General features: G+C 41.8%; 1 protein-coding gene across 5 annotated transcripts in view; it reads left to right on the forward strand.

The window, feature by feature from the left end:
- KCNAB3 (potassium voltage-gated channel subfamily A regulatory beta subunit 3) overlaps window positions 1-20,258 on the forward strand; it is a 1,202,467-nt gene that overhangs the window by 696,370 nt on the left and 485,839 nt on the right. For all 5 annotated transcript variants that reach the window (XM_044077289.1, XM_044077288.1, XM_044077291.1 and 2 more), the window contains one exon: window positions 7,885-8,005. In XM_044077289.1, coding sequence (XP_043933224.1) covers window positions 7,885-8,005 — 121 coding nt within the window. The remainder of the gene's footprint in view (window positions 1-7,884; window positions 8,006-20,258) is intronic.

Genomic DNA, 20,258 nt, shown 5'->3' on the forward strand with positions numbered 1-20,258 from the left:
ACACTTTTGCCATGCTAGCATTTTTCATGTTTGGCAGGAAGTAAATCATCAGATACGTACTAAAAATCACTTAGGAATCCATCTTGAAATGAAAGCATATTTATAATGAAATACGCGCTCTAACATTTTTCCTTCTCCATATATCGTACCCTTTACACTGGTTAAGCTGGTTAAGCTAGAGAAAATGAAAATGGAGAAGTGTGTGTGTGTGTGTGTGTGTGTGTGTGTGTGTGTGTGTGTGTGTGTGTGTGTGTGTGTGTGTGTGTGTATGTATGTATGTGTAGGGGGATCAGCTAAAGAGTGCTGTTGTAGCAATCATACTAAACAAACAAGAGTCTTTTTTCCCCCTCTATTTTGGTCCTTCTGTACCTGACCATTAGCTGTCACTGGTGCCTCCCCTCAATTTTAGACCCCAAGAGTCACTCTCAAACTTGCCCCCACACCCAATCCAGTACTTTTCTCATTATTTGAGAGGAGACTGAGGCACCCCTGCACAGCATCATACTTGCAGCCAGAGGAATATGTCCTTCAAGAATGCAACTGCAGTCCTTACATATGGGTTGTCCTGCCTCAGGCAGCCCTTCGGTCGGCCGGATTCCAAAGTCTGGGTCTGGCGTCGGCTGATGTCGCCTCCTCCCCGACGTCAGAGCGGCTGGGGTATAAAAGCATCAGCCGACTCCATCTTCCCCAGTCTTTCTTGCAGTGCCCGAAGCAGAAGCAGTTCGCAAGTGCCGGTCGGCCAGCTCCTGTGTTTTCAGTAACCGAAGTCATCAAAAAGCTAAGTACCCCGTTGGGGAACCTTTTCTTGCCTCAGCCTCAGCCGATGTCAGATAAAACTGCAAAAGTTAATAACTGTTTGTCTTATGGTAAACAAATACCTCATAAGGACTTCCATTCTTACTGCCTTTCCTGCCTTGGCCCAGACCACGACGTCTCGGCCTGTGCTGCCTGTGCTTGCTTCAATAAGAGCACACTCAGGCGCCGGGCAGAATTTGCTGAAGACTTTTTTGGCGAAAAGTACTCCTATATCATGCCGTCGGAACAACCGACAACACATATTTCCAAAAAAAACGGAAGGACCGGGACTGACACCCTCGGCCCGCGACTTCCACCGACACCACGCCAAAACCTACCGTGAGTGCATTGGTCTCTTCTGAGGTGGTAATTACACCGCTCCAGACCGACGACACCGCTTTATCGTTCTCTTCGGCCCCGGAGCCTACCCCGGTGCCGGTTGTTGATTTTCCTCCAAAAACCGAAGCCCAAGATTTGCCTGAGACCATACCGGTGGACAAAGTTACTCCAGCACTTGGGGCAGCTAGGCCCATCAAGGCCTACACACGTGCTAAGGCTGCTAGCCAGGCTAAGTCTCACCCTCCTAAATCTTTTTCTCAGGGTCCCACTTCTGATAAACAGATCATGACTTTAGCTGCAGATCTTATTTCCTTAATCAGAGGCTCCCAGGCTCATCCTGACAGAGGTTCTCAGCCGCCTTCAGACAAAAGGCCTAGGGTTGAGCAGACAGATACCTTTTCCTCAGATGAAGCCTCTGGTGACTCAGACCATTCAGATTCCCAGGAAGAGTCTTTCCAGGCCTACGAGGATTCTGATGCTGAGGAATCTATTCCTTCTGCCTCTCCTCCTGAGGATATTTCTTTCGGGGAAATTCTCCACTCCATGAGAGAACATTTTCAGTGGCAGGGCCAGGAATTCTCCGACTCCAGGAAACTGCTTCGTACTTTCCTTAAGCTTCCCCAGCACAGGCCTTTAGCTATCCCACCAGTGTTAGATGTATTGGATGATGTGTACTCAGAATCGAGTGCTTCTCCTGATTCTCTCCCTCCTGCTCCTGTCAAGCCAGACAGATACTACAGGGTTCCTGAGACTCATAAACATCTTTTTAAGGCCCATTCTGTTGATCTAGAAACTATTTCCCAGAGGCCCAAAGGAGTGGCCACTTCCACGGCCAAAAATCCTTTGCCTGCAGACAGGGAATCCAGGTCCCTGGAGAGGTGGGGCAAAAAGGTTTATACCTCAACCACCCTTGCCATGAGGGCCCTTAATTGCCTTTTTCATATGTTTCAGTATCAGGATTTCCTGATGGATGATTTGCAGAAAAAGTTAGCCTCTCCTGAGCCTTTAGATAGAAAGGCCTTGCAGGATTTGGTTCATAATACACAGCAGGTAAGCAATCATTTTCTTCAGTGTGGTTAGGATGCATTGGAAGCTTCATGTAGGGCAGCTATGACGGGGGCCATCATACGTAGACATGCTTGGTTGAAAGAACAGGCATTGCCAGATCATGTTAAAGTAAAGCTTCTAGATGCACCTCTGGAAAAACACAAGCTATTTGGTGCTAATGCTCAGGATGTGTTGAAATCAACTGAGGAAAAGGCTAAATCAGTGCAAACAGTCAAAGATTTCCTCCAGGTTCAGCCACCAAGGTTCAGCAGGAATTGGCCTTCGAAGAATTGGTCCTTTCCAGACACTGACAAGTTCCAAAGGGGAAAAAACAGGAGTGCCCGAGGAAGAGGGCAATACTGAGGCTCCTACAGGGGACGCCAATGGCAACCGACTAATCAGAGAAGTGGTGCAGGGACTTCTGCTCCACAGGGACAAACACAATGACTTGACTTTCACACCGCTGACCAAGGCTCAAAGAGAAGCACCTTTAGGCGGAAAATGATCCTTATTTTCAAAAAATTGGCACGTTTTAACAAAGGACAAATGGATTCTGGACATAATAGACCAAGGTTACAGGTTCCACTTCCATACTTTACCAACAAGACAAGGCATGCCAAATCTGCCACAAAATCAAAGGGCAGAGGCACACATACAAGTTCCAAAGCTGCTACAAATCAAAGCAATAGAAAAAGTCCCTCCTCAGGAACAAGGCCAGGGATTCTACTCAAGACTGTTCCTTGTTCCAAGAAAAGAAAAGCAATGGAGACCTATACTGGACTTGTCCGCTCTAAACACTTTTCTCATTGTGCCAAAATTCAAAATGCTGATGCTACAACAACTTCTTCCCATGCTGGGCAAGGGGTCTTGGCTGGTTACACTGGACCTCAAGGAGGCATACCTGCATGTCCCAATCAGACACAGTTGCAGAAGATACCTCAGATTTCTTGCAGGGCCAGAGCATTATCAATTCTCAGCATTGCCTTTTGGCTTATCTACTGCGCCCAGAGTATTCACGAAATGCCTGGCATCAGTAGTGGCACACTGCAGACTCCAGGGAATACAAATATACCCTTACCTGGACTGCCTTATACAAGTGGACAGCAAGCAAGCCTTGACAAAAAACTTGAATTATGTCATTCACTTACTACAGGCTTTGGGATACACAGTCAACATTCAAAAATCAAGACTACTGCCATCCCAACAAATAATTTTTCTAGGAGCCAAACTGGACACAAAATTACAAATGGCTTTCCTCACAGAAGAGAAGCAAGAACAATTACCAGAATACTTCAAAAGCCTAGCAAAACTCACCCAGATGACTGCAAGGAAAATCCTGCAGGCCTTGGGTTACATGGCATCCTGCATTCTACTGATTCCACTGGCAAGACTACACATGAGAACTACAATGGTACCTAAAAAGTTTATGGTCTCAACACAGCCACAACTTAGAAGCAATCATTCCATGTCTACAAAAGGAATTTTTGTGGTGGGCACAAGCAAGCCAGCTAAACAAAGGCATGTCTTTCAACAAACCTCAAACAAGCCAAACCATTACAACAGACGCCTCAGATCATGGATGGGGGGGCGCACATGGAGGGCAGATGCATTCAAGGGCAATGGGCTCCCCGGGAAGTGCATCTACACATCAATCAAAAAGAGATGTTAGCAGTCATTCATGCAATCGAGGCCTTCGGAAAATTTCTTCAACAAGGTCATCTGCTAATAAAGACAGACAACACCACTGTTATGTGGTACATAAACAAACAGGGAGGTACTCATTCTTACCCCCTCTGCAGACTTAACAATGATTCTTTGGGAAAAATCCCTGAAACTGAACATAAAGTTGCAATCCCAGTTTGTTCCAGGCAAGGACAATGTTCTGGCGGACAGTCTAAGCAGAAACATCTTGGACCCGCACGAATGGATGTTGCATCCAGACATTTTTTCACAAATAACTCAGGCATGGGGGAGGCCGGACATAGATCTCTTTGCCTCACACCTCACTCATCATCTGAAGAAGTTCTGCTCGAGGACACACCATCCTCAAGCCTGGAGAATGGATGCTCTCTCCTTCAGCTGGAACTCTCTAACAATCTATGCATTCCCACCTCTACCATTAATGACCAAGGTGTTACTGAAGATCAAAGCAGAACAACCGAAAGGCATTTTGATAGCTCCAGACTGGCCAAAACAGCACTGGTATCCATTACTAAGGAGCATAACTTGCAACAAGCCGTGGCCCCTGCCTCAATGGCCTCTGCTTTTGACTCAGCACAATTACAGGACGGTTCATCCCAACCTGCAAACTCTGCAGCTGGCAGCTTGGAGGGTTCCATGACTTCTCCCCATATCTCTCTCTCCAAGGAAGTTCAACAGATCTTACTGGAAGCACGCAGACCTTCCACCAGAAAAACTTATTCAACCAAATGGAAGAAATTCAACATCTGGAATGCCAGCAAGGGTCAGGATGCATCAGTAATGAGCATCCCACAGATACTAGAATACTTGGCAGAAATGCTACATAATGGACTTTCATATTCTTCCATCAAAATACACGCTTCAGCAATTTCAGCAAACTACAACAGTGATCCACCTGTGTTTTCACATCCTTTGCTAAGACAGTTTCTAAGAGGGATAAAGAATATCAAACCTCCCAGAAAACCACCAGAGACTGCATGGGACCTCAACTTCGTGTTGGAAAAATTAACTCGTCCTCCTTTTGAGCCAGCAGCATCTTCAGAATTGCAATTCCTCTCCTGGAAAACAGTTTTCCTGTTGGCAATTACCTCAGCAAGAAGAGTTTCGGAGATACAGGCCCTCATGGCAGTACCTCCAGTTCTCATTTTTCATCAGGACAGAGTTTCTTTAAGAACCAATCCTTCATTCATGCCAAAAGTGATATCCAGGGTGTCTCTAAATCAAGCAATTCACCTGCCTACCTTCTTCCCCAATCCTCAGAATAAAGGAGAAAAGCTGTTGCACACTTTGGACATACACAGACAACTGCGCTACTACTTGGACAGAACAAAGGCCAACAGAAATTCTGACCAGCTATTTGTAGCTTATGCTGCTGGAGTGCAAGGAAAGGCAATTTCCAAACAAACAATTTCAAAATGGATTGGTCACTGCATCAGATTCTGTTGTTCTTTCCATGGAAAAGGTGTGCCAGCCAATATCAGGCCGCACTCCACCAGAGCTATAGCCACCTCCACAGCCTTTCTAAGAGGTGTGGCTACAAAGGACATTCTAGAAGCTGCAACATGGAGCTCCGTGCATACATTTTCCAAACACTACAACCTGCCTTTATATTCCAGATCCCGAGCAGGCTTTGCTTCGGCAGTCCTGCAGGGCATTTTAGCTACACCATCTTTATCTTAGAGCCTACCACCCCCAGCATGGCTATGGTAATCAACCGATATGTAAGGACTGCAGTTGCATTCTTGAAGGACATAGTACAGTTTTGTACCTACCATAAATGTAGATGTCCGATAGATATGCAACTGCAGTCAGGTTTTCCCTCCCTCCTACCCCTCTGTATCTTCTCCTTTTGGGTCCACTTCCCCTTTTACAACTTAGCTGGGGATATCTGTTATGGTGTATCTGTTTATTACTGGTGTATGTCTGGAATTTTTTATCCAGTTTCTAAATTTAGCCTTCCTTGGAGGGCACCTGGCATCTGGGGCAAGAAACACGGAGGAAGATGGCGTCGGCTGATGCTTTTATACCCCAGCCGCTCTGACGTCGGGGAGGAGGCGACATCAGCCGACGCCGGACCCAGACTTTGGAATCCGGCCGACCGAAGGGCTGCCTGAGGCAGGACAACCCATATGTAAGGACTGCAGTTGCATATCTTTCGGACATCTACATTTATGGTAGGTACAAAACTGTACTTTTTTAATACCTACCATTCCCCACCACTGTCATCTGTATGTGCCTACTGTAAATATTGACACACTAGGATGGATAGCCCCAAGTTTCATGAGTGGGGGCTATTGTTCTGTGCTTAAGACTCATTTCTCCCCTCCAGGATATGTACTGCTGCAAGTCTTGTGCTGCCAGCCTTAATATGTTTGTATGTAATGTGGTACTGCAGTGTTAGGAGATTTGAATTGCTACGCTTCCTTCATAAAGTTCTTTGGCTGTAGTTATCTTTGTAACATGAACAAAACATTTAAAGAAGACAATTGCAAATGCTTCTGCAACACATGCCCTGCTTGAAAATGTATCTACCTAGGCACCACTCAATAATTAACTATAAGTATGCAAAATGTTTATTTTTTCCTACTTTCCACCTTATCCTCACTGTTCACTATTCTTCCCAAACTAACCTCTACTCACTAACCCTTTGTGCCATGTATTCCATTAATGTCTCCAGATATGCATCATAGTTTTTGAAATATTGTATTTAACTGCTCTACAATATTTGAGTCCCACCAAAGCAAAAAATAGTACTCTGTATAACTATAGATAGTGGTATGAATAACTTTGTAGCTGGACTGTTTTTTTTTTCTCTTTGTCTTAAGGATTACAGCAGCCTAACTACATTTCCTGTGTGTCTAAATGTGTTTATTATTTTCCCTGTATTTTTTAGTCTTCCCCAATGCTAAGCTTAAAAAAGGTTCATCTGGATCAGCATTCTACTCTACACTGCTGAATGAATGAATGTAAATAAATAAATAAATGCACCTCAAACCTACACTATAGTAATGTAGAATTAGAGGGTATGCATTTTTGTGTTAGAGCAGGTGAAAAAAGAATTAAGAGGGGGGTTGTGGGAAGAAAAAGTGGAATATAAAGACTTATGGTGGCAAATAACTTTGCAAGCCACAACACCACCAGGTCTGAATGCCAGTATTTCAATTGCCCCATTGTTAAAAATGAGAGCTGCTAAATTGTGAGGAATTTTAAATGAAAATGTGTTCTGAAATTCCTGGGTGCATTATTGATTTTGAACCATAAGACAGAGCCCTAGGACTACTATTCAGAGCATTTTAACATTTCTGTATATTTGCTTTTTTGAAAACAGAATGTGAATATTTATTTACTAATATGGCACTTATTGCACTTATCTCACTCAGTTTTTAGCAGAAGTTTTTAATAAAAGCTTTTAGGGTGTATTGTATGTAACTTAAGAAGTTTAAAATGTGTAGTTTTACTAAAATGTTTTTACCAATGTTTTTAACAGTTTTTAACCTCAACTCATATTAGTTATGGATGAAGCATTTTCATTGTTTTTTCTTCTGTAATTAATTAACTGGAAGGAGGATAAAAGTTAGGTAATGTTGTAAACTCTGCATCTGAAGAAGTCTGTAATAGAAACGAAAACACAGTGTCTATAAAGCATTTATCTGTTGGATTGCTTTATATTAAACTTTGGACTTTAAAAGTGAGAGAGCGCTGTTTTTTCCCTTTCCGAGGTACCACATTGGATTTTTTGGTTTTAGTGACTGTTTAGTGCCTTTTTTCAGCATTTTACAATGTAGAATTCATCATACATTAATTGTTCTATTTACTGTATAACACATGAAAAATTTGCCACAGGGTTACACTCCTTAAATGGACTATGTACAGTTATATTAACCAGTCAGAAAAGTGAAGTAATTAATTAATAAGCACTGAAATAACCTGCACATTGTCTGGGTCATTTTCCTGCACATAATCTGTACTTTTCCTAGTGACATATTTTAATTTGTTCTGCAGGAGGCATATTCTGTGGCTCGACAATTTAACTTGATCCCACCTGTATGTGAACAGGCTGAGTACCATCTGTTCCAGAGGGATAAAGTAGAGGCACAGCTTCCAGAACTTTACCATAAGATTGGTGAGTACACACTGCTTGAATGCATCAGAAAGCAAGCGTCCCTTTCCCCATATTTATTTTTTTGCTGGTGGATGAACCATCTCCCAGTCAGAGATACTGTAATAATGAAAGTAAAAGGCATAAAGAGGTCTGGGTTTCATTGGCTGCTGAACACCATAAGGAAGTCAGATGATGCTTATGTCTGAGCCATCATGATATGAAAATATGATACAGGCTGGCAAGCCATATAGAAAGGAACTTTAAGGGTAGGATAATGCAAAATAAAGAGACAGAAAACCAAGAGACCTGACTAAGAAGAAAGTCTGTCATTTTAGCCTTGTAGCTGTGTTACCAAGAACTACCTAATGCTTATTTAATAATTTATTTAGAAACAAAGTAGAATCTCTAATGTATTGGGGCATCTGAACTCAGACAGCTTGAAAAAATCAGTGATTGTAGTGGTAACTATACCCATTAGGCATAGGATCTTTCCACATTTTTATGCAATTAAAAATTATGTTTCATTCATGTACTATTCTCTGAATGATCTTTTACTTCAGGTACTCGTTGTCTATTCTAATTTGTTCCTACCTTATCCATTATATTTTATTTATTCTTATTTAACATTTGTTGACCGGGAAGGTCCAACTAGGTACAACAGAGCCTGTTTTCAGCGGAGGCCCAGGGAGAAATGCTCCAGACGCATGTCTTTAGAATGTGGGAGGAAACCGGAGTACCTGGAGGAAACCCACACGAACGCAGGGAGAACATGCAAACTCCACATAGAAGGCACCCCAGCCGAGATTTCTTCATCTAGTATTAAGATCACTCAGTTCAGATAGTACTGTTTCAGAAGAGCACTCATTTCTGTCATTTATGGTAAATATTTTCTGTTGTGAGTTTTGGTTTGTAACTTTTTGCCATTTTTAACATTTATCTTTTTACTTTGTAGTGTATTTTTTCATGTATATGCCATTCAAGCTAGAAAAGTCCATTTTACTTTATTTTATTTGTTTGTTGGTATTTATCATTTGTTATCTTGGTAATTGGTGTACTTTAGGGGCATTTTTTTCTGCAACAACATGGGAGTGAAGGCAACAACTGGAACATAAAGTATGATAGGCAGAAAAATCACAATTTAGGTAGCATTTCAAGTTTCACAGTTCATACATTTCATATTCACTAGTGAAACCACAGAATCTATGCACATAAGCTATAAACCAAGATATATATGCAGTAATCTAAACTAGGATAAGAATATTTACACAACACATACTTTATTTCTGTTGTATCAAACTGTTAAATGGATGAAATATATTCTAGCAGTTTGTTTAAATATCTCAATATTTAGTTCAGTTTGAATGAATACAGGGGGTCCCACAATGTAGCACCACCTTCCCAAAAGTTCTTTACCCAAGTACCAGTCTAAAAATAGTCTGCTCTAGTGAGAAATCTTGATATCACTGGGTACTAGTTTAAGGAAGTTTTGAATGTTCTTGCCAGGACATGGTGTGAAGAAAATGAAAACACTGTCATCTGCATTAGCATGTCTGGCAGGAGATTTGTGTATATTCTGGATTAACTTGTATGATATGTCAGCATGTCTACTTGCAAAATGTAAATACGTTTTAAAATATTGCATATTTCCTTGTTTATAAAGAATGTTTAGAGAATCTGTCAGTGATTTAATGCATTTCTAATTGCACATGTTTGAGAGGGACATTCTAAAGTTCTGTGGAGAATCAGCTGAACAGTGACTGATGTCATTAGAATATTCCTGGTTGCCAAGTGATTATTTAAACAACTGATTGTGAAAAAAAGAACGTTTTCAAACTGCTGACTGTTATTTTTAAAATAAGACAGTTGAGACTGCAGTTTGCCAAGTGCTGTGCAGTTTTGTGAAGTACAGTCAGTTGTAGGGCTCTGCAGTCAGTGGACACCCATGAAAGAGAGCTCACCAAAAACTGTAATCCTGCCATGTGCTAGATTAGATCAGGGACAGTGTTCTTTAGTTAGATTAGGAAAGCTTAGTTATTAAGACAGAGTTTTTTCTAGAATAATAGACTCCTATCCTGGAGTTTAATTTTTACATTTTCAGTGACTGAGTTCTGGTATTTATTGAAAGCTATTGATTTACATTCTTGCAATCATTTTACTTATTATTAAATGTTTTTCATTACTTTACATTGTGGATGGAAATCAGTGTTTTTCTTTAGAGATTAGAGAATATTTATACCTGCTTGACACTCCCCAGGTCACCTCAAAGGCTTTGTCGCTTATGGTCGTAGCTATCATTGAATTTGATATTTAATTTTCATAATTGGACACCCCTTTAGAAGAGCATGGAGACACTGGTGGCAGTGATACCATATTATGTTTGGGGAAGGGACACAGCTGGAAATCTGCATCAGGCTTTCCCAAAAGTGTTTGGATGTGTGAAATTTAAATTTACTTACTTTGAGTGTGAATGTATCAGAGGTCTTAAACTGTGATACATTGCTCTGAAGTGTATAATACGAAAATACATTTGGGGTGGACAGAGGTATATAGTCCAGTCCCAGGGAAATACAGCATGTTCCTGTTGTGCTCTTAGGGGACCTTTGTGAAATATTACTCCTGTTTAAGTGGCAGTCTTACACTGGAGTCAGTATTGAGGATTGAAACTCCTTAGTTGCTGACCTAGGATAGTGAGGGATGTCAGTTAATTGTTGGCAGTCCAGTGGGAGATAGCCAGACATCACTTTTATTAGTCTGGTGGGATATTAACCGGACTTCACTTGTGGCATTATTCATTGTGAAACAGCTTAAATTCTACAGTGGCAACAAACGTGATGCTTTGGTGCTAGTAGGTAAACAGTCTGCCTTTTGCACATGCATGCAGCCATCTTCCCTGCAATTAAATAAATAATTTAAGAAGCACATTTTATTAATTGAATATGAAACACACCAGCTGAGAATCACCACTCTCAGAATATTCTAGATAAGGAGGCAGTGTAGTGACCCAGGCTGACATTCTTGTTTCAAGTGTCAGAAAACTGGTGAGCTTTTATTTTGTCTATAATTATCTTTGAACCATGCTATTCAGTCTGTGCGATAGTAAAAAATACTTAAAGAAAGGATAGAAACCAGCCAAATGCCCACATATTTGTAATTAGGCAGCTGCTTAATAGGATTGTCCATGAGGTGGAAATCTGTGCTACACTACATTTTCCTAGCTTTTGCAATGTATTACATTGCATTTGCTTGAAGGCAGAAGGAGTTCCACATTGTGTTGTTAACACAGAGAACAATTCTGTCTCTGTTCTCTTAGATATGTTTGAAACAAGCATACCACTTAGTACTGCACCAAGGACAGATTCTGTGGAACTCCACTAGCCCCTTCCTTCTCTTCACAGTCCTCTGTGTCTCACCATTCAACCATGCAGCTACCCAGATCCTTGCTGAAGTCCATGCAGACTATGCCTACCGTACTACTTTCTCAAGTTTTCCTGTGACCCAGACCCAACTGTAAACCAGGATCAGGACTGGCTGGTACTTCTTGTATGTGAACCCATGTTGGTAACCATTCCCCTGCATGTAAACCTATGTTGGTAGCTATCCCCGTACAAGTGAACCCATGTTGGTAGCCATCCCCCTGCATATAAACCTATGTCAGTAGCCATCCCCTGCATGTGAACCCATGTTGGTAGCCATCGCTCTGCATGTGAACTCATGTTGGTAGCCACTCCCTGCATGTGAATCCATGTTGACAGCCACTCTCTGCATGTGAATCCATATTGGTAGCCAGCCTCCTGCATGTCAAACCCTATCAGCAGCCATCCCCCTCCATGGCAACGCCTATCAGCAGCCATCTGCTTGCATTTGAATCCATGTCAGTAGCCTTACCACAGGATGTTGTTCATTAAAAATAGCACCAGTTTTCCCCTCCAGATTTCCTCCATGACTTTTCTTGTCATTGTTGTGTGTTAACAGGCTTGTAACTTCCTGGATTTTTTTCTGCCCCCCCAACTCGTAGACACTTGCTGTTCTTCAGTCCTTTGGCACTTCTGCATTAGCTAATTATCTGCTGCAAACCATCTGAAGTTGGTGTCTGCCAGTACACTGGCTATATTTTTGAGGACTCTGAGAAGTAGCCCACAGAGTCCTTCAGCTTTATAATTCCTAAAAGCAAGCTCGTTCCAATAGAACCTCCTCCCTCTTTATCCTGGTGTCACCCGCTGTTCTCCACGTTCTGTCTTGCTTTCTTCCCAGTAGGCAGCTTCCTCTTGCTTTCCTTTGTGAAAACTACAGTGTGTTTATTCAGTACTTCTTCCCACTCCCTGTGTATCATGGAGTTTAGAATCTGCTTGTATGTCCCAAATAAATTCATATCATCCAAGAGTATTTTCCTCTTTGTCCTACCCCACTTCTTTTTGCTCTCCAGCAGTCTCTTGTCTTCCTGTTTTTTGTGTCAGTCCACCAGCTGTGTCCCCTTTTCTATACCTTAAATGCTAGGGCACTTAACCCTGAATGTACCACTGCTTCATTCCTGCTTTTATGTTCACTGACTTCACATCTGATATCCTCCTTTATACAGTTTGCTACTGCATAGGTTCATAGGTAGGTACTAGGCTATCTGCCCGAAGGCATTTATAAGCCTAGCCAGAATGTGTTAGCTTGCACTGCCCCCTTAGATTAGTCCGCTGTGCCTCTGTCTAGCAGAGCCACTGAAGTGATCCCCGGGGTAAACTTTCTGTTTCCCATCCACTTGTCAAGGTTTCTCTCGAAGAGTGTTAGTGAGGAGCTCTGCCTAATGTAGAGTGGAATCTTGTTCCAAAGCATGGGAAGTCTCTGGGACAGGAATCTATCCCTCCAGCAAATCCTATTTATTGTGGTGAGGTTTAGATCTCTAGAGAGTGTGGCTCGAGGGGATACTTCTTTAGGTGGAGCATGTTTATCAATTCTGGATTGAACATGGCCTTGTATGTCAGGCAGAGATCACCTCTGAGTAGGCGGTATGCGACCGAGTACATCTGGAGTTTCTTCAGTCGAACTGCATAGGGCATCTGTTTGTGGCCAGTGATCCTCCTGGTGAGGTATTTCTATGGTCTTTCCAGCTGTTGCAGATGTCTTGTAAAGTACATCCCAAATGGGGCATTGTACTCTATGATGGGTCTGATGAGTGATGAGTAAAGGGGCACAATGACCTCTTATGATCTGGATGCAAACCCTGTTGTGATTAGGTGGGCCACATAGAAGGATTTTCTAACCACTTTGGCAATGTGATGATCAAAGGAGAGAGTACTAGGTCCCCAGATCCCTTATTATGTTTTCCATATTTAGGGGACTCCCACCTATGTGGTAGTTTGTGGGTACTTTGTTTTTTCCAAAGGGGGTGACTGGTTGACTATGCACTTTTTGGCCGATCTGATGAAGTCTTGTCTTTTAAGATGAAAGTGCTCATTCTGTTGTTAAAAAATAAATTATTTGGCTACTATTTGTGGAATTTGACCTCTGTCTGTGATTTTGACTTTTTGGCATTTAGCTTGAGGCCATGATTTTGACACCAGGTATCCGTCTCAGTGAGACCCTTTGGAGGATGTCGATGTCAGCCAGAGAGTCAATTATAGCCCCTAGTTTGCAGTCGTCTGTGAACTTGGTCAGCCATAGTCCTCCTGTGCTTGCCTGTATCTCTGAGAGGTATATGCTGAACAGGAGGGGTCCTAGGACTGAGCCCTGGGGAACACCACTAGTAACCGGTTTAGAGTCGGACCTAGCTCCTGCAACTCTCACCATGTGGGTTCTGTTCATTGGCAACCCATCTTGTGACATAGGGGTTTATGTTCAGGCTGGTGAGCTTGTCTGTAATGCCAGAATGGGGAATGGTGTTGAAGGCCTTTGTGAGGTCTAGGTAGACTGTGTGTACCACCTTTCCCTCATCTATAGCCTTGGTAACTGTCTCAAAGAAGTCCACCAGGTTTAGGAGGCATGATCTGCCCTTAACAAAGCTGAACTGGGTAGGGTCCAGTGTTTGGAGGCTCCCAATGTCTCTGTTAATGAGTTCCATGATGATGCGCTCCATAGCCTTGCAGACCAAGCTAGTCAAGCTTATAGGGCAATAGTTCCCAGGGTCTGTTGTGGCTCCACCTTTGTGGAGTGGAATAACCGTTGCTGTGCGCCACTCTATTCTATTGGTACATAGCCTGTGGAGAGGCTGAGTTTGAACAGTGTGTTTAGGTGAGGGGTTAGTTCGTCTTTGAGCTCATGTAGGACGCAGCTTGGGACACCATCCAGTCCCATTGATGCTGTGTTTTTGGCTTTGGAGAGGGCTGTTTTAACCTGAGTGTCTGTGATTTCAGGGGCTCTACATTCTTCTGGTATGGTTATGGGCCCTTTTGGGGGTGAGAGGGGGATGAAGTTTGCACTGAACCTGTCTGCCAGGATGTTGGCGATATCCGTCTGTTCAGTGTATTTTGTGCCATTCTGCACTAACTCCGAGCAGCTCTGAGCATTGCCACTTAGATTCTTGACATAGCTAAAGAATGCCTTGTGGTTATCTTTGGAGTCCTTGGCAATTTTTCTTTCAAAGCTTGCCTTGGATGATTTTATGAGGGATCATAGTTTCTTGCTGATACTGATCAGGGATGTCTTCCCTTCTTGGGATTTTACTCTTTTCTGTACTAGTTTCCTCCTTCTGTTGTATAGCTTGCTTATGGCAGGGGTCAACCAGACTGGTTTCCTTTTCTTGGAGGAGTGAGTCTTGGCTTTGCTGGGATAACACAATACATGCATTCTTGTAGGTGCCCGTAGAATGCATTATTAAAGGATTTTGCAGCTTGGACAGCGTTATCATTTAGCATGGGGGCTTTGATACTCTCCATCTCAGTCTTAAGTAATGTGAAGTTTGCTTTTGAAAAGTTTTTCACAGTGGTTTCCTTGTCCGGGAATGGGAACGGAATGTGGATATCCAAAGTGATTTGTTTATGGTCAGATCTAACCAGCGAAGGGTTGACCTCTGGTGTGGATCACCGGTTGCCCATGTTGGCGATGACCAGGTCCAATATGTTGTCACCTCTGGTGGGAGTGTTGACCAGTTGTTCCAGGGTGTTTGAGTTTATAAATTTTAGGAAATGTTGGGCAAGGAGTTAGTACTTGAATAGTTCTCCCAGTTAATGTTTGGGTAATTGAAATCACCCAATATTAGGATGTTTGGGAGGACCTTTATGTTTCCCAGTGTTTCCAGAAATGCGGAATGGGGGTCCTGGGACATGGTGGGTGATCTGTAGCAAGCTAAAATTTGAATTGCCGTTTTGCCCCATTGTTAGTTGCACATGGATGATCTCTGAAGCATCGTGCTGTGCCACTAACCTGGAGGCGTGGGTATCCTTGATGAATATAGATATGCCCCCACCTTTTGTATTTCGGTCTGGGTTCTGTGGCCGAAATGTGTGGTATGAGTTGTAGCCTATTAGTGCTGGGGTGCTCTCTGGAGCCTTAAACCAGGTTTCTGTTACTGCACATATATCGATCTTCTCCATACTGAGGAGTGCCTCGAGTGCGTGCATTTTGAGGTTTAGACTTCTGGCATTGAGTAGCATTACCCTCAGTTTTTTGTTACTTGTGCTATTTATGGTGGTGGGTTTGTCTTTTGAGCCTTGCCTAAAAAAGACACTATGGGGGTGGCAAGAGCCTTGGCCAGTATTTGAAAGCCTATGGCTGACAGGTGCAAGCCGTCTCTAGCGAAGCAGCATGGCTTGTCGAGCATGTCATCCCAAGCGGACAGACACTGGATCCCCTTTGAATGACACCAGAAACTTAGCCAATTGTTGAAATTAATAATTTTTTTCTTTATACTGTGGTATCATTCTTGGTGAGGTCAGGTTGCTACTCAGGGTCAGGGTCATACCGGCCTGGGCTACGTTATCAGAGAGCTCTTCCATGTCTCTTTTCATGTAGTCCAGGGAGGTATGGATCAGGTCATTCACACCGACATGGACAATGACAAAGTCATATTTGTACTTGTTCTGGAGTGACCTGAGTGCTTGTGTTATGTGGCGGATCCTGGCACCCGACAAGCAGCTAACAGTAACCTTCTCCTTATTCAGCCTAGTAAGTGGGACGTCAGTGTGCCTGACTATAGAGTCACCTATTACTAGTATGTTGCGTATGTTATTTTGCCTTAAGGGCTGTGATTGCGTGGCACACTGGTTTTGTGAAGTATGTGTTTCATGGTTTGTGTTGTGGGGTGGAGGTTGCTTGGATGTCTTCTTTGGAGGTCTCTGTTGCTTTTGCAGATTTTTATTTAGAGTCTCTAAGTATGTTTTCATGTATTTATGTGCATTTTTTGCCGGTGCTGGTTTAATGGATCTATGTGAGACTGGTGGTGTGATGCAAGTATTTCCCTTCTCCTCTTGACTATCTGATCCAGTCTTGGGTTGAGACAGCTTAGCCTCCAGTTTGGCTGTATAATTGCATCTCTCGCATTTATTAGTGTTTGGTGGTAGGAGGAGAGGGTTGTCTGTGTACATGAGACAGTTGTAACATTGCCTCAAAATGCCCAGATTCACCAGTTGGACTGGAAAGTACACCTGAAACTGACCTTTGGACATGCTGGATAGGTACAGTGAACTGTTTTACTGAATGGCTGAGAGGCTTATCCTTCTGAACAGTATAGGGGGGGGGGTCTAGTGCTAGCGTTTATAAGTGTTTGCTATGAGGTTTGAGCAAGTGCCGGGCTGAGAAATTAATGGCTTGAGTGCTTAAGTTGAAAGTTTGTCTAGTTCCAAGGGAAAAATTGAAGAGGAGACTTTGTGGAGCCGAGAATAGTTATACCCTAGCTATCCGGTGCTGCCTGGCGTGCAAAACTGGGCAAATGCATTTTTTATAGCAGGGAAATGAAAGAGATAGAAATTAGCCCAAAATGGCCACTAAACTACACATTTCTGGGTTGAAACCACTCCTCCAGGGACAGATAGGCTGCTCAAAGCTCCCCCTCTCTCACAGATGAACAGAGAAACTTCCTTCTATCCAAGTAAGGTCTGGGCAAACACAGAGATTTGTAACACAGCCCTGAATTCAGCACTAACCTGAAAACTGGACTATACTAGCTTAGAAAGATGGGAGACAAGTTTTTTTTTTTTTCAGAAAATAAAGCAGATACAATCAGAAAACACTTTAAATGCAGAGAAAAGAATACTTATTGTTATATATCTCAAATCAGAGTTGTAGTCAATGCCCCTAGTAATAAAGTAGGAAGAAACATCAAATACAGTAAAAGCAGATGAATAAAGTGCAATTTTTTTTATATATATAAAACAATAGAAAACGAGCAAATTGATTTAAACAAGTTACCCAGTTAACCAGAAAAAAGCTCAAAACTGAGCTCTGTTCCAGCACTCTTCAATCAGACAAGTTCTAACAGCACACTACCACTACTAGGGTGCAGGAGAACCTTCTCCAAAAAAAAGATGTTCTGGATCAGTGCTCAAGTTATACAAACAAAGCTAGATTCAGCAGGCCTGAATCTGGTCTATGCTACAGCAACAAGGCGCACCAATTACAGAAAAAAACAGTTCAAATAAGCAGGCACAATAAGCCTATGACCAGAAATTCCCAGCCCAGAAGGGCCCAAGTGCTTAAACCAGAACTAATATACTTTTAGAATAGCAGACATTGAGCCTTCAATCAGCAATTCCCAGCTTAGAAGGATGTAAGCTATCTGTCCTGCTGCAACAGTGTAGACCACAAACCTTAATGTAAAACAACCGATATGAAGCCCAAGTGCTTAAACCAAAAGACATAGAATCACGGTTACAATTTAATCAGGCTACTACCAAGCAGTAATAAATGAAACAGAATAAATAAAATTGAGCACTTTTAAGAAGAGGCAAAAGCAAAGTAAAGTAGGAGGAAACACAACTACAGTAAAAGCACATGAATAACGTGCAGTTTTTTTTTTCATGCCCATTTCTCCCTTCTGCCACACATATCTTACATGCAAGCATCTTCATTTCCTATACCATCTTAACACTGTTCCATGTATCTGTGAATACAACAATGACCCCCCTTACCTCCTGCAGCTTTGCTTAGAGCACCCTGTCTTCCTACCCATGCTGTTTGCATTGTAAAGAAAGCAATCCGGCTACAGCCTGACGCACTCTTCATTGTTCTGCATCTCCTTCCACCTTCTAGTAACTGCTTGAACACCTATCCCCTGTTCTGCTTCTGTCTCCATCATTGCTCCCCCTTTCATCTTAGTTTAATGGTATAATCATTCAGAGATACCTTTCCTACCCGGCACTAGTTATCCATTGCACACAACTGTGCCATCTGGAAGTTCATCCGTGTCCTCCTTCCTGTCCAAAGTATTTTTCCTTTTCCACTGTTAGTCTTTATATTCCCTAATCTCTCTTTTCTCTATGTGGTGGTGTTGGTTCAAGGAAAACCTTGGGAAAGGTGCCAACAATCCTTCTCTTGATATCTCTCTGGCACTTGATTGGTCCTGTTGTCTACCTCCTTAGCTGTCTCTTCTGACAGGTCACTGGTACCCACATGTACTACAACATATGTCCACTGTTCCCTTCCAGTGCTCACTTTGATCATTTCTTCTCATGTTTCATGAGGTCTGAGCCCAAAGACAGGTTTCACTGAGATCTGATCTCTCCTTTCACTTACCCAGATTCCCATGATAAAGTTGACAGAAATCAAAATCCTCTTCTGTCCACACTGGCCCTACTCTGCTTTGCTTCTTACTCCATGCCACTACCTCTAGGCCAGAGTAAGTGAGGGAAAAAATGGGACATTTTTCCTGAGCTTCCTATCTAAGGAGGGCCCCTGCACTGAATATTTGTTGAGTAGTTTGATGTATAAAGCTGGTGCAATGGCATAATCTTAGCTACTTTTTTAAAATTAAAAATAGTGCCTTATGCACTTTATAATATATGTTGCTGCATATTAAGAAAAAAAGGAGTGATAACTACTTTAAATCATGCTTTATAAGGAAGTAAGAAGTTTTAAAGCCATTAATAACTAAACCAGCTTTCAAAAATGACAACATCAGTAATAAAAAAGTAAATCTTGAAGGCTAAACATCTCAATATACTGAAAAAGTCCCAAAGGCAAACAAAAAATGATAAATAAAATGTGTATAGGACGAAACAAGGCAGGTAATTCATAAACACACTTTACTGTTAAGCACTTTTGCACCCATTCAAAGGTGTGTCATCAGATTGTTTAAAACCAAAAAAACTGAACCTTAAATATGGATACATCATCAATTACATCATTCAAAACATGCAATCATGTTTGAAACATCATAAAATAAAAATAAAAATAAAATCAATACTTGAATACATATCCCTAAAAGTCATAGAATTCAAAATGGCTATAATTCATAATAAAACACGAATATAACTCACTAAACATGAGATCATAAATTTTAAAAAATTTCAAAAATGATGGACCATTTGATATTCATTTATTTTAGTGGACATGCTAGTAAATAAGGTTTAAGAGGAATATTGGCTTTTAGACCAGAGAGCTTATCTGCATGTAATCTCACAATCCACTTGGACTCGCATTGTTCCAAAAAATTATTAAGATCACCAAAATGTGGATTCATCTGTATTTTGCTGATGACCATAAAGCCAAAATAATGGCCTATACCTTTGTCAAGGATATGTTTAGCTAATGCACTTCTTTCAGGGTCTTTATTTCTAATATCATACAAATGCGTGACATAGTTTAAGCGAGTATTGCAGTCAGCAGAAATATTAAACCCAAAATGCTCAGATTTTGTTAGCGAATGTTTATTTTTGAAAGAAATGTTCATGCATCGAGGCTACCCCGAAGACTTACTTGATTCTTTAATAGAGGAAGTAACTTCTAAGAGAGAAAACTTAATGTTAAAACCAATATTATCAATAAAACTACCATTTAATACTGTAAGTACCAGTTTAGAAATAGAATCAATAGTTCTACCTACAGAACAGGTAGTTTTTATTTATTTATTTTTTTACATTTGTTGACTGGGATAGTCTGCCTGGATGCATGTCCATTTTCAGTGGAGGCCCGGAGAGAAAAGCTCCAAGGGTGAGCAGATACAGCATTACATAATACCAGCATTACATATTACAAACAGACTATTTACAGAGATTACATAAGTAAGCAAGTTAAACAAGTTCCACAGATTACAGTTAATCCTGAGCGCAATTCAGGATTAAATTAAATTACACAGTAAACTGGTTAGCAGATTTTTACACATTCTAGAGAGAGTTAGCCAGGCTTGATACATTGA

This window comes from Protopterus annectens, chromosome 7.part0 (genome assembly GCF_019279795.1).
Source record: "Protopterus annectens isolate FY-2018-M chromosome 7.part0, PAN1.0, whole genome shotgun sequence".
Lineage (NCBI taxonomy): Eukaryota > Metazoa > Chordata > Ceratodontiformes > Protopteridae > Protopterus > Protopterus annectens.